This window comes from Spermophilus citellus (genome assembly GCF_964194105.1).
Source record: "Spermophilus citellus genome assembly, chromosome: 6".
NCBI classification, from domain to species: Eukaryota; Metazoa; Chordata; class Mammalia; order Rodentia; family Sciuridae; genus Spermophilus; species Spermophilus citellus.
In genome coordinates, this window is record NC_138187.1 from 153,789,855 (window position 1) to 153,804,790 (window position 14,936).

General features: G+C 39.5%; 1 protein-coding gene across 2 annotated transcripts in view; it reads right to left on the bottom strand.

Annotated features, from left to right (window-relative positions):
• The window catches only part of TOR1AIP1 (torsin 1A interacting protein 1), a 33,125-nt gene extending 25,279 nt beyond the window's left edge, over window positions 1-7,846 (bottom strand). For both annotated transcript variants that reach the window (XM_081297869.1, XM_081297868.1), the window contains exons 1-4: window positions 7,119-7,846; window positions 5,300-5,377; window positions 2,234-2,296; window positions 803-847 (exon numbers count right to left, since the gene is read on the bottom strand). In XM_081297869.1, coding sequence (XP_081153995.1) covers window positions 803-847; window positions 2,234-2,296; window positions 5,300-5,377; window positions 7,119-7,593 — 661 coding nt within the window. In that variant the 5' untranslated portion in view covers window positions 7,594-7,846. The remainder of the gene's footprint in view (window positions 1-802; window positions 848-2,233; window positions 2,297-5,299; window positions 5,378-7,118) is intronic.
• Window positions 7,847-14,936: the final 7,090 nt, after the last annotated feature.

Here is a 14,936-nt window from a genome sequence, read left to right on the forward strand (position 1 = left end):
GCACTGGGTTCAATCCTCAGATCCACATAAAAATAAATAAAGATACTGTGTGTTCATCTACAACTAAATAAATATTTAAAAAACAAAACGAAACAAAAAAATCACGCTTTTTAAAATTTTGAGACAAAACTTGAGAAACTCTGGTGGGAAAAATATATAAAACACGCTGCATACTACAAGGATCATTTTCAGTACCCAAATACTATAAGTCCCTAAGTCTCTAACGAAATCATCAGCCTGAGCTTAAGTGAAAAATGAATTTAATATAGAGGAAGTTGCAACTATAGCAACCACATAAATTACTTAAGAAAAATAAAAGTTCCTTTTTTTTTGCCTTAAAACTAAGTCTAATTATATTCAATGTAGGTTCACTTAAAGCCACAGATTCTGGAATCTCATGTCCTATATGAAGGCAAAAAAAAAAAAAGAATTTAAGGTAGTTCAACAAACATGGGAAAGAACACTGCACTTTTAATGAAAAACATTTCAAACTTACTTCCTACATCAAGAGAAAAACTATAATAGGTAAGTTGATATATTCTTTTTGTCAACAGTATGAATTTAGCAAAGGCTAATAAAAACTATTTTGATTTGCTATTTTATGCTCTCATATAAATTTTAAAAATAAAAGATTCAATTTCAGATAGAATGAAAATCAAGACTACTATAGCAGGTCAATGTCACAGGACAGTGTACCACAAGCAGAGATAATGAACAAAGTAATATTCTCAAGCAACTAATAAAATATATGTTCTCTTATATTCTGACAAATACAATTTATAAGAATTAGAGAAGCACTAACCTACTTCACTCATTTTAGTATTTCCATTGGTTTTGTAAGTTGAATCTGCAAGACAGAGAGTAAGAAAATGATTAGAGCTGTAAAGGAAATGCATCATATGGTTTTTTACCACAGGCTCAAACCTTGACAGATCTTTATCATTCTGACCCTAAAAGAATAATGAATTATTATACAAAACAAAAATCATGATTTTTTTCTTAAAGGGATAAGGAGCAATAGAAAGCTAATGAAAAGATTAACACGTTTCCTTTTGTTCCTTGATACAGCATCCTTCACCATCAATAAACACAGAAAACAAAATAGATGTGTGGAGTGATCTAACTGATTTTCTTTTTTTTTTTTGTTTTTAATAAAGAGAGAAGAAGAGAGAGAGAGAGAGAATATTTTAATATTTATTTTTTAGTTTTCAGCGGACACAACATCTTTGTATGTGGTGCTGAGAATTGAACCCGGGCCGCACGCATGCCAGGCAAGCGTGCTACCGCTTGAGCCACATCCCAGCCCCTAACTGATTTTCTTTCACTGTCATGAAATCCATTTAAGGGCAATACTTTTTAAGGTTTTAGTCAAAAAGAAATATAATTGAGATGGAGAAATTTTATAGCCCATATCACAAAATCTCAGTCTTGAATTTTTTATTAGCAGTATATTGGGAAGGATAGAAAGTCCCTGACTCAATTTAAAAGCATCATGTTAGCACAAAAGAACCATAGCCATGTATAAGAAAAATTTCTTTAAAAAGATCAGGGAAAGACAGGTGTGGTGGTGCACCCCTGTAATTCCAGCAACTTGAGAGGCTGAGGCAAGAGGATTACAAGTTCAAGGCCAGCCTTGGCAACTTAGTGAGGCCCTAAGCAACTTAGTGAGACCCTGTCTCAAAATTTTTAAAAAAAGGGCTTGGGATGTAGGTCAGTGGTAGAGCACTTCCTTAGCATGTGCAAGGACCCAGGTTCAATCCCTAGCATGGTGAAAAATAAAATAAAAAGGACTGAGGATGTAGCTCAATGGTAAAGCACCCCTGGATTCAATTCCAAGTACTAAAAAAACAAAAACAACAAATCAAAAACCAGGAACTTTTTTATATACTAATACGGAAAGATATCTCAATACACGTGAAATAAAACTAAAAGCAAACAACAAGAAGGTGCAAAGTACTATTTATTGGGTCAAAATTTTGTGTTTGGAAAAGGAGAAAAAATATATACATGAATTTCCTTAACCCTCCCCCAAAAATCTTTGGAAAATACATAAGAAACTGACATTGGTTAGCTAATGAAACTGGGTGTTTAAAGGACAGCAGAAAATGAAAAGTCTCCCTGCATCTATCTATAGTAACATCTGAGTTCTTAACCTTATGAATATATGCAGTATTCAAAAAACAAAACTGTATTTATAAAAAATCTTAAACCAACAGACAAAATGATCTCTTACCAGATCTTGGGCTTCTTAGAGGGGGTCTACATAGGCTAATCACAGGATCTTCACTTGCCACTGCTACAGGAAGAGAAATAGTTAAAAAATATAAAAATGTGGAACATAGTTGATTTATTATGCAATCATCCCTTTATTTAGTTAACAAAGATTTATAAACCTTTTCTTCATGCTAAAAAACTAAAGACAAGTTTTCTCTTAGTGACAAACTCTTGTGAACTAGTAACCATAGTGAACTAGAGATGTTTCTTGCCATATAAAATTCTTTGTCTTGGAGAACTTTGCCACTTTTCTCAGTATACCACACTGTACCAAAGGAAAGGAATACTAAATAAAACTTCTAAATTGCTTAATTAAGAACCAAAATCTGTACTATAGCACCAACTAAATTATCTATTCCATTCATAACTTACCTTACTGTGGATTATTGATGATACATTTTCATCTTACAGTTGATTTAATAATCTACTCCAGCCAACTATATAATCCTGGGTATGTTCAGGAAATGCAAAGTCTACTTTTAAATAAGATGTCACTGTTAGACATAGTTCATATCAGTCTATGGGTTTAATGACGCAGGATTTCGGGGAAGTTAGTTCCATTAAACAACATGCTAATTTTCGTCTAGAAAGCTACACATAAAGTATGCTTTCTCAGAGGGCCCCATACAGTATAATATAAAACCCAATATATATATCCTAAATTTGGATTATGTTGTTTTGTTTCAATCATTTCTATAAAAAAAGCATGGTTTTGGTTCTGTTTGAAAGCTGCAAAAATAGACAGGCATAGTGCTGCATGCTTGTAATCCTAGTGACTTGGGAGGCAGAGGCAGAAGGATGGTTCAAGACCAGCCTGGGCAACTCAGCAAGATCCTGTCTCAACATAAAATTTAAAAAGGGCTTGAGGCTGGGTTGTGGCTCAGTGGTACAGCACTTGCCTTGCACATGTGAGGCACTGGGTTCGTCCTTAGCACTATATACAAACAAATATTTAAGATATTGTGTCCATCTACAATTTAAAAAATATTCTTTTAAAAAAAGGGCTTGGGATGTAGCTGTGAGTTAAAGCACTTGTGTAACATGCTGTGGCCCCAGGTTTAATTCTCAGTATGAAAAGAGAAAAACTGGAGAAAACACATTCTGGAACTCTGATGATCCCCCTAAATCTTTCAATTCTAAGATTCTATGAAATAGCTATTTGGTTGTTAGCATTTCACATATCAGGCATTTAGAAAACACACACTAGCACACATATATGATAATATACACTAAAAGTAAACCTTGTACATATGTTGATAAAGGGGCAAATTTTACTTACTAATTACTCCCAATATTACAAATACCTTTTGTATTTGTACTTTTTTGTACCAACTTTTTTGGTTTAATTCAAACCTAAAACTCAAAATCCATTTGTTGTTGAGCTGTTAACAAAATCTACAGACGTCAATTACTATCTTTAGTTCCCATCTTTTCATTTAAGAAGCTTTTCCTGTGTGTTCTACTATATACACAGCCCTTGGTAACATATTTGAAGGAGACAGAGTACCAGAGAGAGGTATAAAAAAAAATAAAATAGCAAATACCCTTCTTTGGGGAGAAGTCTCCTTCCCTTGTCTGCTTTGCTCATCACTACACCCTCAGCCTCAAGTGTGGGAACTGGCATAAAGCAGGTGCTCAACATTTTACAAACATCTCTTATAAACTACCATGAGAGGAGGCGGGGAAAAAGCCTTATCATTTGTATGTTCTATAGTGTACAAAGTGATTTCACATGGACTCTTTTTTCCAGTGGTCCTGTGAGTTACACAGGGCAAGTAATACAGCTATAAAAGCCTGAGGCTTAAGGTAGGTGGGTAAAGCATAAAGGTGTGTTTATCTGAAACTGAACTACAACCAGACATACTTTATTCTAAATTGAGAATAGAATAGTTCAAATTATAAAGAATAATTGTAATAGAAGTAACAGATAAATAAATCAGGATTTGGGCAATAAAAACCAGGGATGGCATGGTGGTGCACACCTATAATCCCAGAGACGCAGGAGGCTGAGGCAGAAGGATTGAAAGTTTCCTGAAAGCCTCAGCAACTTAGTAAGATTCTAAGCAACTTAGTGAACCTGTGTCTCAAAATAAAAAAGGGTGTAGCTCAGTGGTAAAATACCCCTTGGTTCAATCACTAGTATTAAAAACAACCACAACCACAACCACCACAACAACAACAAAGCCCAGGGATGATCAGTTTCAATAGGTCTTATGAAATTTTCTTGTTATCAAGAAAAGCAAACTGAAAATAAATGAAAAAACTGAGGCATTAATAAACTAAATTGAACCTGGGTCTGAATTTTGGCTGTTAGACATCACACGATCTTAATTAAGAGAAGAATCTTAGATGCTTTGAGCTTCAGTTTTCTCATCTATAAAACGTGTATAGTTAAGTGCATAACTGTAATCACAGCTACTTGTAAGGCTGAGGAAGGAGGATGGAAAGTTTGAGGCCAGCCTGGGCAACTTAACAAGATCCTGCCTCAAAAATAAAATAAAAACGGCTGGGAGTGTAGTGTAGCTCAGTGGGAGAGCATTTGCCTAACATGCTCAAGGTCCTGGGTTTAATCACCAGTACCAGCAAACAAAAGGATATAATATCTATCCTGCAAGGTTTTAAGAATTAGTATATGGCTGGGGATGTGGCTCAAGTGGTAGCGCGCTTGCCTGGCATGCGTGGGGTGCTGTGTTCGATCCTCAGAACCACATAAAAATAAAGATGTTGTGTCCACCGAAAACTAAAAAATAAATATTAAAAAATCCCCTCTCTCTCTCTCTTAAAAAAAAAAAAAAAAAAAAAAAGAATTAGTATATACAGAGTGGCTGGTACTTTGAGTGCATACTGAAAGATCCACCTTTTCTTTTCTCGACACATTCCTATATTGCTTAAGTCAATGAACTGACACAGAATGACCCACAAAACTAAAGGAAGTATGACTTGGGATCCTTGATGAAAACTTGATAAATCTATACTTCAAAAAGTTCACAAGTAAGGAGAAAAACAAAAAATTAACTATTTTTACCTGGAGCCTCTTGGGTTCTCCCGACAATTTTCTTTGAGACTGTCTGGCTTGTAACAGTTTGGTAAGATGTTTCGTCCTCTAAAAGAACAGACATGACTAAAGTTAAAATTCTGGGTAAAGGAACCTCAGAGATCATTACAGATTATGACTATTTAACAGCAACACATAAGCAGAGAATGCAGGTATTTGTGTATATTTAGGAATGTGAAATCAAAACTTTGAAATTAAACTAGTCAGAACTCCTCTAAAGACAGAGAATAACTAATTCATCAAATATATCAACTATTCACCACACCACTGATGTTTTCGAACCAAAATATATTACTTTAGAAAATTTAAATGATGGGCTTGAGTGCAAAAAAAAAAAAAAAAAAAAAAAAAAAGATGTGGGAGAAAGTAAATGGAAGAAAAAAAAATAAAAAAAGAAAGTAAATGGAAGAATGATAAATGTTTAAATCCTTACACATTTGCTAAAACAGAGGCAAATTCCTTAAAAAAAAAAAAAAGTTAGCCTAGGTAAGGTACTAGGTGTGAGTCAATACAATGTAACATATATTTACATTGCTTCCCAGGTGCAAAAGCATTTTTCCAGGTACTGAAAGATACAGAAATTAACACAAGCCTTTAAGTAATCTCACTATCAGTACACATGATAGGATCCTTGTCTTCAAGAAGTTTGTCATCTTAAACACACACACTAAACTATATCTGGTTATACCCAAAAGTAACTTACATATCTTTATGTAACAAAGTTTCCAAAATCAACAAGATTTCAAATGTGTCAGCACTGTCATCAGGTCAACTTGCAGCATACTTACTATCATGCTCTGATTTAAAATTCATTCCTCTTTATATGCATCAATGATCTACATTAACTATGTCATTTCATTGTGACTCAAATCCCCTGACTTTTACCTCTTGGTTTGGTGCTTTACATGCGGCTAACATGAGATTTCATCTGTAACTCAAGTGTTAGATCTGGAGGAGAGGGGACAGGGTGTTTTAAGGAATGTGATTCACCTGTGACTTACCAAAAACTATCATACAGTCACTGTCAGCATTTTGGTCCATTTGGACAAAAACTTCCTAATTAACTGACCATCTCGTTTTGTTGGGCTACTTTGTCAGCCTTGTCAGGCTACTTGATGTTACAGTCAGGGTCCTCAACGTGGGAAGATTTTTGGTAGAGACCACACTTGAGAAAGGATCAGCTGAAGGACATCAGACATCGGGGAGCCTCAGTTCAGGATAACTGAGTCACCCCATTTCCGCATAAGTATTTGGAATAAAGTCTCAACTCACTAACTCTGCTATCCCTCGAAACCTCACAAAATTTCTCCCCACCAGAATGGGGCTGGGAAAGACAGGAAGGTTAGAGTAGAACCACGCTCCTCAGCGGGGGACTCCGGGCCTCCAAGGGTTAAAAGAGGAAAATGGAAGTGGTTTAGGGAGAAACATCTGCAGAGGACCTGGAAATGAAACCGAACCCTGAGTAATCCGGTGTTAGACTACCGCCTACCTCGTTGTCCCCTCTAGAAAGCCTGGAGAAACAGGCGACCCCCAAACTGATGCCCAGGGATGGGCAAGGCTCCCCGTCCGCCAGGTCTTTGGCACCACCATCTTTCCGCACCGAGGTCAGTCCCTCCTCGCCTGCGGGTCGACGCGGACCCCGCACGGGGGCGCACAGCGGCGGGGTCCGAGGGGCCCCCGTCACCCTCGCGAGGACGAGCCGCGCGGAGGCGCGCGCCACCCCCCGTGCGCCCTCCTGCCCGCCCGCTCCCTGGCTGAAGGCTGAGACTGTTATCTCCGCTCCCCTCACCTTCAGAGGACTGCGAGTCCCGTAAGCCTCTCCTGGCCGTAACCGGAGACGGCGGTAGAGGAGGCTGTGGTGAATGCTGCTGCAGAAGGCGGGTAGCCCTTCGCGTCTTCATCTCCTCGGCTTCCTGGAGTCGCGGCTGCCTCCGCTGCCGAGACCGAAGGTAGTAGGCGCTTTCTCTCACTTCCTCTTTCGCAGAATCCGGCCGGAACTCTTCTGGTGAGGTTCGTTTTCCCACCGGGGACCTTTCTTTGGCCACCCGGGGCTCGAAGTCGCCGTATACTTCTGGCGGTTCCTCTGAGAACCTCACTTCCCGCCGGCCCTGGCGCGACGGAGAAGTTCCGTACGCAGGCGCGTCACTGCCGCTGCCATTTTGAGGGGCGAGCCGGTGCCTTCCCTCGCGAAGGGGGGCTCGGGGCGTGACGTACATGGCCCAGCCTTCTCCCGCCGGCTCCGCCCGCCGCCCCTCGCGCGCCATAGTTGTTGACGTAGCTTTAGTAGATCGCGAAGATGGCCTTGAGACCCCTAGATCCTCCTGCCAGGGTTGGCAGCGGCTTCTCGGGCGTGTTGGGCGATGGTCACAATGGTCAGGGAGGCAGTTGAGAGTCGCCGGGGCCGCCACCCGCGTCGTCGCTGCTGTGCCGCAAACCCGCCTCTGGGCCCATGGTGTGTCCTGAGGGCTGTGGGAGAGGCAGTGCCCGGGCTGGGTCAGCTGCTGTGTGGGTCACTCCCGCCTCCTGGCTGGAGGCACCAAAGAGGAGGAGAGGGGGAGGAGGACGTCGTTGTCCTGGCCTTGGGGGAGGGGAAGGTGGGGTGCCTGAAGGGTGGCGGGGCAAAGTGCTCAGGCTAAATCGGGCGGTTCCTGACAACTGTTGCCCGCACTCAGCATACGCCTGCCAGGCCCCCGTACCGAGTCTCTGGGAGAGGACAGGCGAGGGTGGAGGAGCCCGAGTTCCAGTCCTTGCGCCAGGCTGTTGCGCAGTTTCTTCGGCATCTTTTGGATGGACTGCTGTCTTAGAGCCTTACGTTCCCAAGTGTCCCCAGCAGGAGTGATGATCAGATATTTTTGCATGTGTCGTCTTTTAATAACGAGAATTGTTTCAAGTCGCTTATGAAGGCGGCTACCCAGTTTTAAAATTTAAATCACCTGTTGAGGGTGTGCAAAGTCTTATCTACAGTCATACTCATTGGACAGATTTGCATTTGCGACATATACCAATAGCAAGCAGCCTTATTATTCTTTTTTTTTTTAAAGAGAGAGTGAGATAGGAGAGAGAGAGAGAGAATTTTTAATATTTATTTTTTAGTTCTCGGGGGACACAACATCTTTGTTGGTATGTGGTGCTGAGGATCGAACCCGGGCTGCACGCATGCCAGGCGAGCGCGCTACCGCTTGAGCCACATCCCCAGCCCCATTATTCTTGGTCTTTCACATAAAGGTTCTATTCTGCAGTGAGAATTGAATAGTGTGATTAAAGACTGCACTGTAATTTTAAGTTGAGATTCATTATTTTTAGATTCTGGGCATGACGATTTTCCTGCGTTGGATTTAAGGTTCTTCGCGTTTAATTTACAGAACAAGAAAGCATGATGAAAGTTATTTGTGGGCTGGGGATGTGGCTCAGAGGTAGAGCGCACGCCTAGCATGCGTGAGGCACTGAGTTCTATCCTCAGCACCACATAAAGTAAAATAAAGACATTGTGCCCACCTGTAACTAAAAATTAAATATTAAAAAATTATTTGTTTCAGCTCCATATATTTACAGATGTGGATAATCTGCAAATATCTAACCAAAATTAAAATGATGGAAGATAGATTAATTTGGTATAAAGTCTGAATTAGTATTGAAAGAAAGCTTAATGTTGCAATACATAAACTATGCAACTTCTTGGAGGACTTTCTATGATTGATTTAAATGGAGAGGTTTAAATTGATATTTGGAGACGGGCTTGGTGGCACACTCCTGTAATCCCGAGGCTGAGACAGGAGGATTGCAAGTTCAAAGACAGCCTCTGCAACAGCGAGGTGCTAAGCAACTCGGTGAGACCCTGTCTCTGAATAAAATACAAAATAGGGCTGGGGTTGTGGTTTAGTGGCAGAGTGCCCCTGAGTTCAATTCCCTGGTACCAAAAAAAAAGGGGGGGGCTGGAGATGTATGTTGGTGGGTAAAGCTCCCCTGGGTTCAATCCCCAGTACCTAAATAAATTGAGATTTGGATATCAATTAATTACAATGATTCCAAAAATTTGAAGACATTTGTTTACCTTATCAAGTATTTAAAATAATCACTTTATAGTGTGTGAGCACTTCATTTGTTGCTCAGACTTGCACAAATTTCTGTTACTTATGTTTTCTAATATTCCACAAATTTGGCCAAAGAGACAAGGAATGACAGAAATTAGGTAGGTTTCAGCAGTTAAGAGTTTAGCTTTAATATAACCAAAAGAATATTTAATGTAACCAAAGAAACTGGAGTAGTATTAACAAGACTTTAAAAAAAAGTTGTTGAAAATGAAAAGGATACTCTTTGTTGTTAATCTGGAAAATTTGAGATATATTCTACCAAATGACACTTGTTAATATCTGGCTTTTATTTAAGTAATTCTTTCTCAGCATGGTGGCTATTACATTACTCATTATTGACACATAATAGTAAAAATTATTTAATAGACATGCAGTAATTATTAGAGAATACAACTTTTATAATATTAATATACTAAGCTCATTATGAACATTTACTGGGACAGGTGATTATATAGGAACTTGGATATTGGCTTATGAAACTTTTTGTTTGGGGGAACATATTAAAAAGACAAGAGGTTCTACATGTATTGAACAATCAGAGATGGGAAGTTTTACAAGTTATTAAATAATTAGTGTATGTGTTATAATTAAAACTGCTTATAAAAGGTTTAGACTTTTTAAAAAAGTAAATGAGAATGTTAAGACAATGAGAAGCATGGTAACTTTAGTATCAACACACATATTTGCTTAGGATTTTCCCTGTTTAGGTTATAAGAACACAAGATCCTAGTTCTAAATAACTGCCTCCCACACCTAGCAACCTTATAAATACCAAACTTTCATTACTAATTGAGTTAAAGGAAGTCTTGTAAAACCAGATATTCTACTGTAGATGTTTTCCAAACTACAGACTACATAAGGGTGCCCCAAATGAAATTAGAAACAATAGACTTATAGCCAATGTTGTAAGAGATTTGATGGGCCACCAGTTCCAAGAGGAGACTTGAGCTCTAGATGTTAAATAAGTAACTGGGAATTTTAGAAATATGGAGGAATTCATATTCTCAGAAGAAAGAAATGTTTTAACTGTTGTATCTCTGTGGCAGAGTGCCGCAGTCTGGCTGGGCACAATTCAGGAGCCACTTGTCAAAAGAAACTAACTTTATTTTTAGAACTACACATGCCAAGCAAAACAGCTCCTCAAGAAAAACCCTCAGAGCCCAACTGCCACCACCGGCTTCCCACAAGCCTCTCACCCCAACACCACCCTCTCCGCCTCCCACAATCCTCCTGCTCTTGAGGCTGATTGGCTGGGTTGCGTGGGCGGAGCCAAAGAAGTCCCCCAATGAGCAGCTCCATGGTCTGAAAGGGCAGGGAAACAGCCCAATGAGCATCACCGCAGAGGAGCCAATCAGCTAGATGTTGCTGGGGCCACTGTGAGCCAATCATCAGCTGGCAGTCTGAAGGGCGGGGAAACAGCCCAATGAACATCACCGCAGAGGAGCCAATCAGCTAGATGTTGCTGGGGCAGCTGTGAGCCAATCATCAGCCGGCAGCTGGAAGTTTGCTGGGGCCCCTTTGGCTGTGGCTCTCAACATCTCCCCCTCTCTGTTTAAACAACAAGCATGTGGCTTAGGGACCGTGCCTGCCTTAGGTTGTCCAATACTACATATGGTCCTTACCCGTCATCGGATGAGCTGACTTCAGGGCGTCAGCCTCCTGTCTTAGGTTGGTACCATTGTAATTGGATCTTACCCGTCACTGACTACCGGTCCAGTATACAGCCACACCTGTGGAGAGGTACGGAGGGGGGGTGTTGAGGTTCTTTGCCTCACCTTTGTTGGCCCCCAAATTTTAGCTGAACGATCATGACAAGCAGAAGGGAGGAAGATACGCCAAGCCAATTGACGGCTCCTTTTGGAAAATTTGTACCACCGATGACATCATCAGCAAAAATACCCCAACACTACCACAAGTCGCTGCACCAACAGATAGTTCACAATGCATACAAGTGAGTTCACAATGCATACAAGTGACACATAGTCTAGGCAAGTTCTGCAAGCAGTTCGGTGATGGCTATTGCAGAAGCTGTAGATTGGTTTTATCTTTGTCTTCACCGGCACTGGGATGAAGATAGGAATTCTGGCAATAATGGCTAAAGAAAAAATTGTGTAACATTCCAGAAGGCACTAAAAGAAAACAATTTTCTTAACAATTTACATTATCTTGAAGAGAATTATTAAATATAATGAAAAGGAAAGGTGAAAGTAAACAAACAGATCTGTTAACCTCCTTTTTTGTTCACATATTAAAACAATCCTCAACAATTGTTTACCCAATTTAAATTAAACCATTTAAATCACGTGAATAAAAAAAAATTTGGATCCATTTTTTCATGAGCGCTCCTCATATATGATATATGGACATATGTACATTCAAACATATAACACAAAACACAAGTGTGCACACATAATACATACAACACATAACATAATAGTAAAGGCCTTATAACTTTTTACAGGTGAAATCTCCATTGCAATGTTTAAAAACTCTATAGTCAAAAAAAAAATAGAACTGATCAGCCAAACATTAACCTAGGTCTGTATGAGCTCAAAAAACAAAATAGAACTTCATGATATGGGAAAGGGCAATAATAAAATAGATATTGAAAAAAGCATCCTGGTTAATCATTGTCACAGATGTAAGAATAGCCAAACTGGAGTTCTGGATATCAGCTGTTATGGATTTGAGCCAAATCATCTTCTTTTTGGTCTGTAGAAATCGCTTTAGTTAATCTCTCTGGAATCCAAATCAGCTGCTGTTCTCCCTGTGGAAACACATAAACAGACCCCCGACTCCAGGCAATCACTGGGTCAGGACCTTTCCATTGTCCTGTTAGAATATCTTTCCAAAGTACCTTGGGCTTATGTACATTTTTTGGACACATATGCCTTTCTGCAGCACTAAGTCCTGATGAATCCAAATTTTTAAAAGTTTAGAGTAAAAAGGGTTATTTTAAGTTTATCTTTGGGGAATATATACCCCTTCCCAATTCCTTCTTTTTGCTTTAATAAGTACATTTTAATAGTTTGATGAGCTCTTTCAACTATGCCTTGTCCCTGTGGATTGTATGGGATTCCTGTTATATGAGTAATGCCAAATGATGAGCAAAATTGTTTAAGAGAGGTAGAAGTATAACCAGGGGCATTATCTGTTTTTAACTGTTTTGGAACACCCACAGTGGCAAAATTTTGTAAGCAATGAGCTATAACATCTTTAGTTTTTTCTCCAGCATGAAGGGAGCCCATCAAAAATCCAGAAGAAGTATCAACTATAACATGCAAATATTTTAATTTTCCAAATTCTGGCAAGTGTGTGACGTCCATCTGCCAAATATGGTTAGGTATCAATCCTCTAGGATTGACTCCAAGATTAACTTGTGGTAAAAAGGTCACACAATTTTGACATTGTTTTATTATTTGTCTAGCTTGTTCCTTAGTTATTTTAAAACGCTTTTGTGAAGTATTAGCATTGACATGGAACCTTTTACGAAAATTTATAGCTTCTTCTAGTGTAGAGAAAATATGTATGTCATGTGTAGTTTTATCTGCTAAATCATTGCCCAAACTAAGGGCTCCAGGCAATCCTGTATGTGCCCTGATATGTCCTATAAAGAATGGATCTTTTCTGTCCCAGATTAGACTTTGTATAGTGGAAAGCAAAGAGAAAACAGTAGAGGAAGGGGAAATCCTACCAGCATCTTCAAGGGATACTATAGCATTAACTATATACTGACTATCGGAAAATAAATAGAGCACCTCCCTAGCACATGTGAGGCACTGGGTTCAATCCTTAGTCCCACATTAAAAAAAAATAAAGATATGATGTCCATGTACAACTACAAAAAAAATTTTTTTAAAGAATTCATTATGGGGTGGGATTGTGGCTCAGTGGCAGAGCACTTGCCTTGCACCTGTGAGGCACCAGGTTTAATCCTCAGCACCACATAAAAATAAACAAAATAAAGATCTTTTGACCATGTATAACTAAGAAAAAAATTTTTAAAAAGAATACATTATATAATATATTCTGGGCAACAAAGATGAAGACAACTATGAAGGAATTTGTCATAAACTTGACATAAATTACAATTCAGATAAATGGTTGTCATTGATTGCTTACCTAGCTGGTATAGCCAGAGGTGGGAATCCTGTGCTCTTGACATTGGATATCTAAATGAAGCAATTTTAAATGAAACATTTTACTTTAAACTTACTTTAAAATAATTTTGGTACAGGATTTTTTGGTTAAAAGTAAGCAGAAATTAAAGAGAAAGCATTAATGAATGCATAATACATTTCTGGATGGATAGGGAAATAACTTTGTGATTATGGCTTATAATAGAAGGGGCAAATCTAAAAAGAAAATAATAAAATATTAAGAGGAAATAAAGACATAGTATCTGGCCGCATTCTCACAAGCAACAGAAAAAAATTTTTTAAATTCTTTGCAGTACTGGGAATTTGAACCCAGAAGCATTCTACCTCTGAGTATCCCCAGCCCTTTCCAAAATTTTTTATTTTGAAACAGAGTCTCAAGTTGCTGAGGCTCCTTAATCTTCGTACTATAGCCTCTGGAGTCAACTGGGGTGACTCAGTGTACCACCAACTCCAGCCCTTGGACTTTATTTTCAATAATAGGAGTCAGACAAAAATCAATTTTAGTATATGTGCTGCCAAAGCAAGCGCAGACAAAAGTGAAAGTTAATAAAGTGTGTTGGGAAAAAAAAAATGAAAGGGCGAGATTTACAGATTTCTTCTTGATTGTTTTGATTGGGTAACAGGAACAGGAATGTTAGACATGTTTGGCTTTTCCCCTACCCAATTACATGTTCTTGGATAAATTGTTCGCCATTTCTTTTCACAGATAAAAATTAATAATTAATTAATTAAGGGGCTGGGTTTGTGACTCATGGGAGAGCACTCTCCTTGCACATGTGAGGCCCTGGGTTCGATCCTCAGCACCTCATAAAAATAAATAAAATAAAGGTATTGGTCCAACAACAACTAAAAAATATTTAAAAATAGAACCAAATAATATTTTTGATTCATGGTTTACTATGGTCGTGCTGCTTACATTATATCATTTACAGCAACCTCATATAGGTATGTAGCCTTGTCCCTGTTTGACACACTAGGGAACTGAGGTTTAGATTAGGTAACTCATCAGGACACACTCTTAGTCATGGCAGAGGCTGGGTTCCAAGTCAGGTTGGGCTGGTGTTGGCCATTTTCATTATACACCGCTTCTCACTCTGTTGGGCCCATAGGTTTTCCTAATCTATGGATTTCAGGTCGTTTGAAGGGTCGAAGTGGCCAGGCATGTGGCATAGGTGTCTGTGTTCCTTCCAGATCAGCAGGAGAAGCCGGGCAACCAGTACTGGTCACTCAGGCCCACTCCGGCTCTCGCTGGCGGCCAGGCCCCAGAGAGGCCGGGGCGTGGAGCAGAGGGAGGGGCCCGCAGGAGGCGGGGCTCCGGAACTACCCGTCCCAGCATTCCTCGCGCCTCCCGGCGGA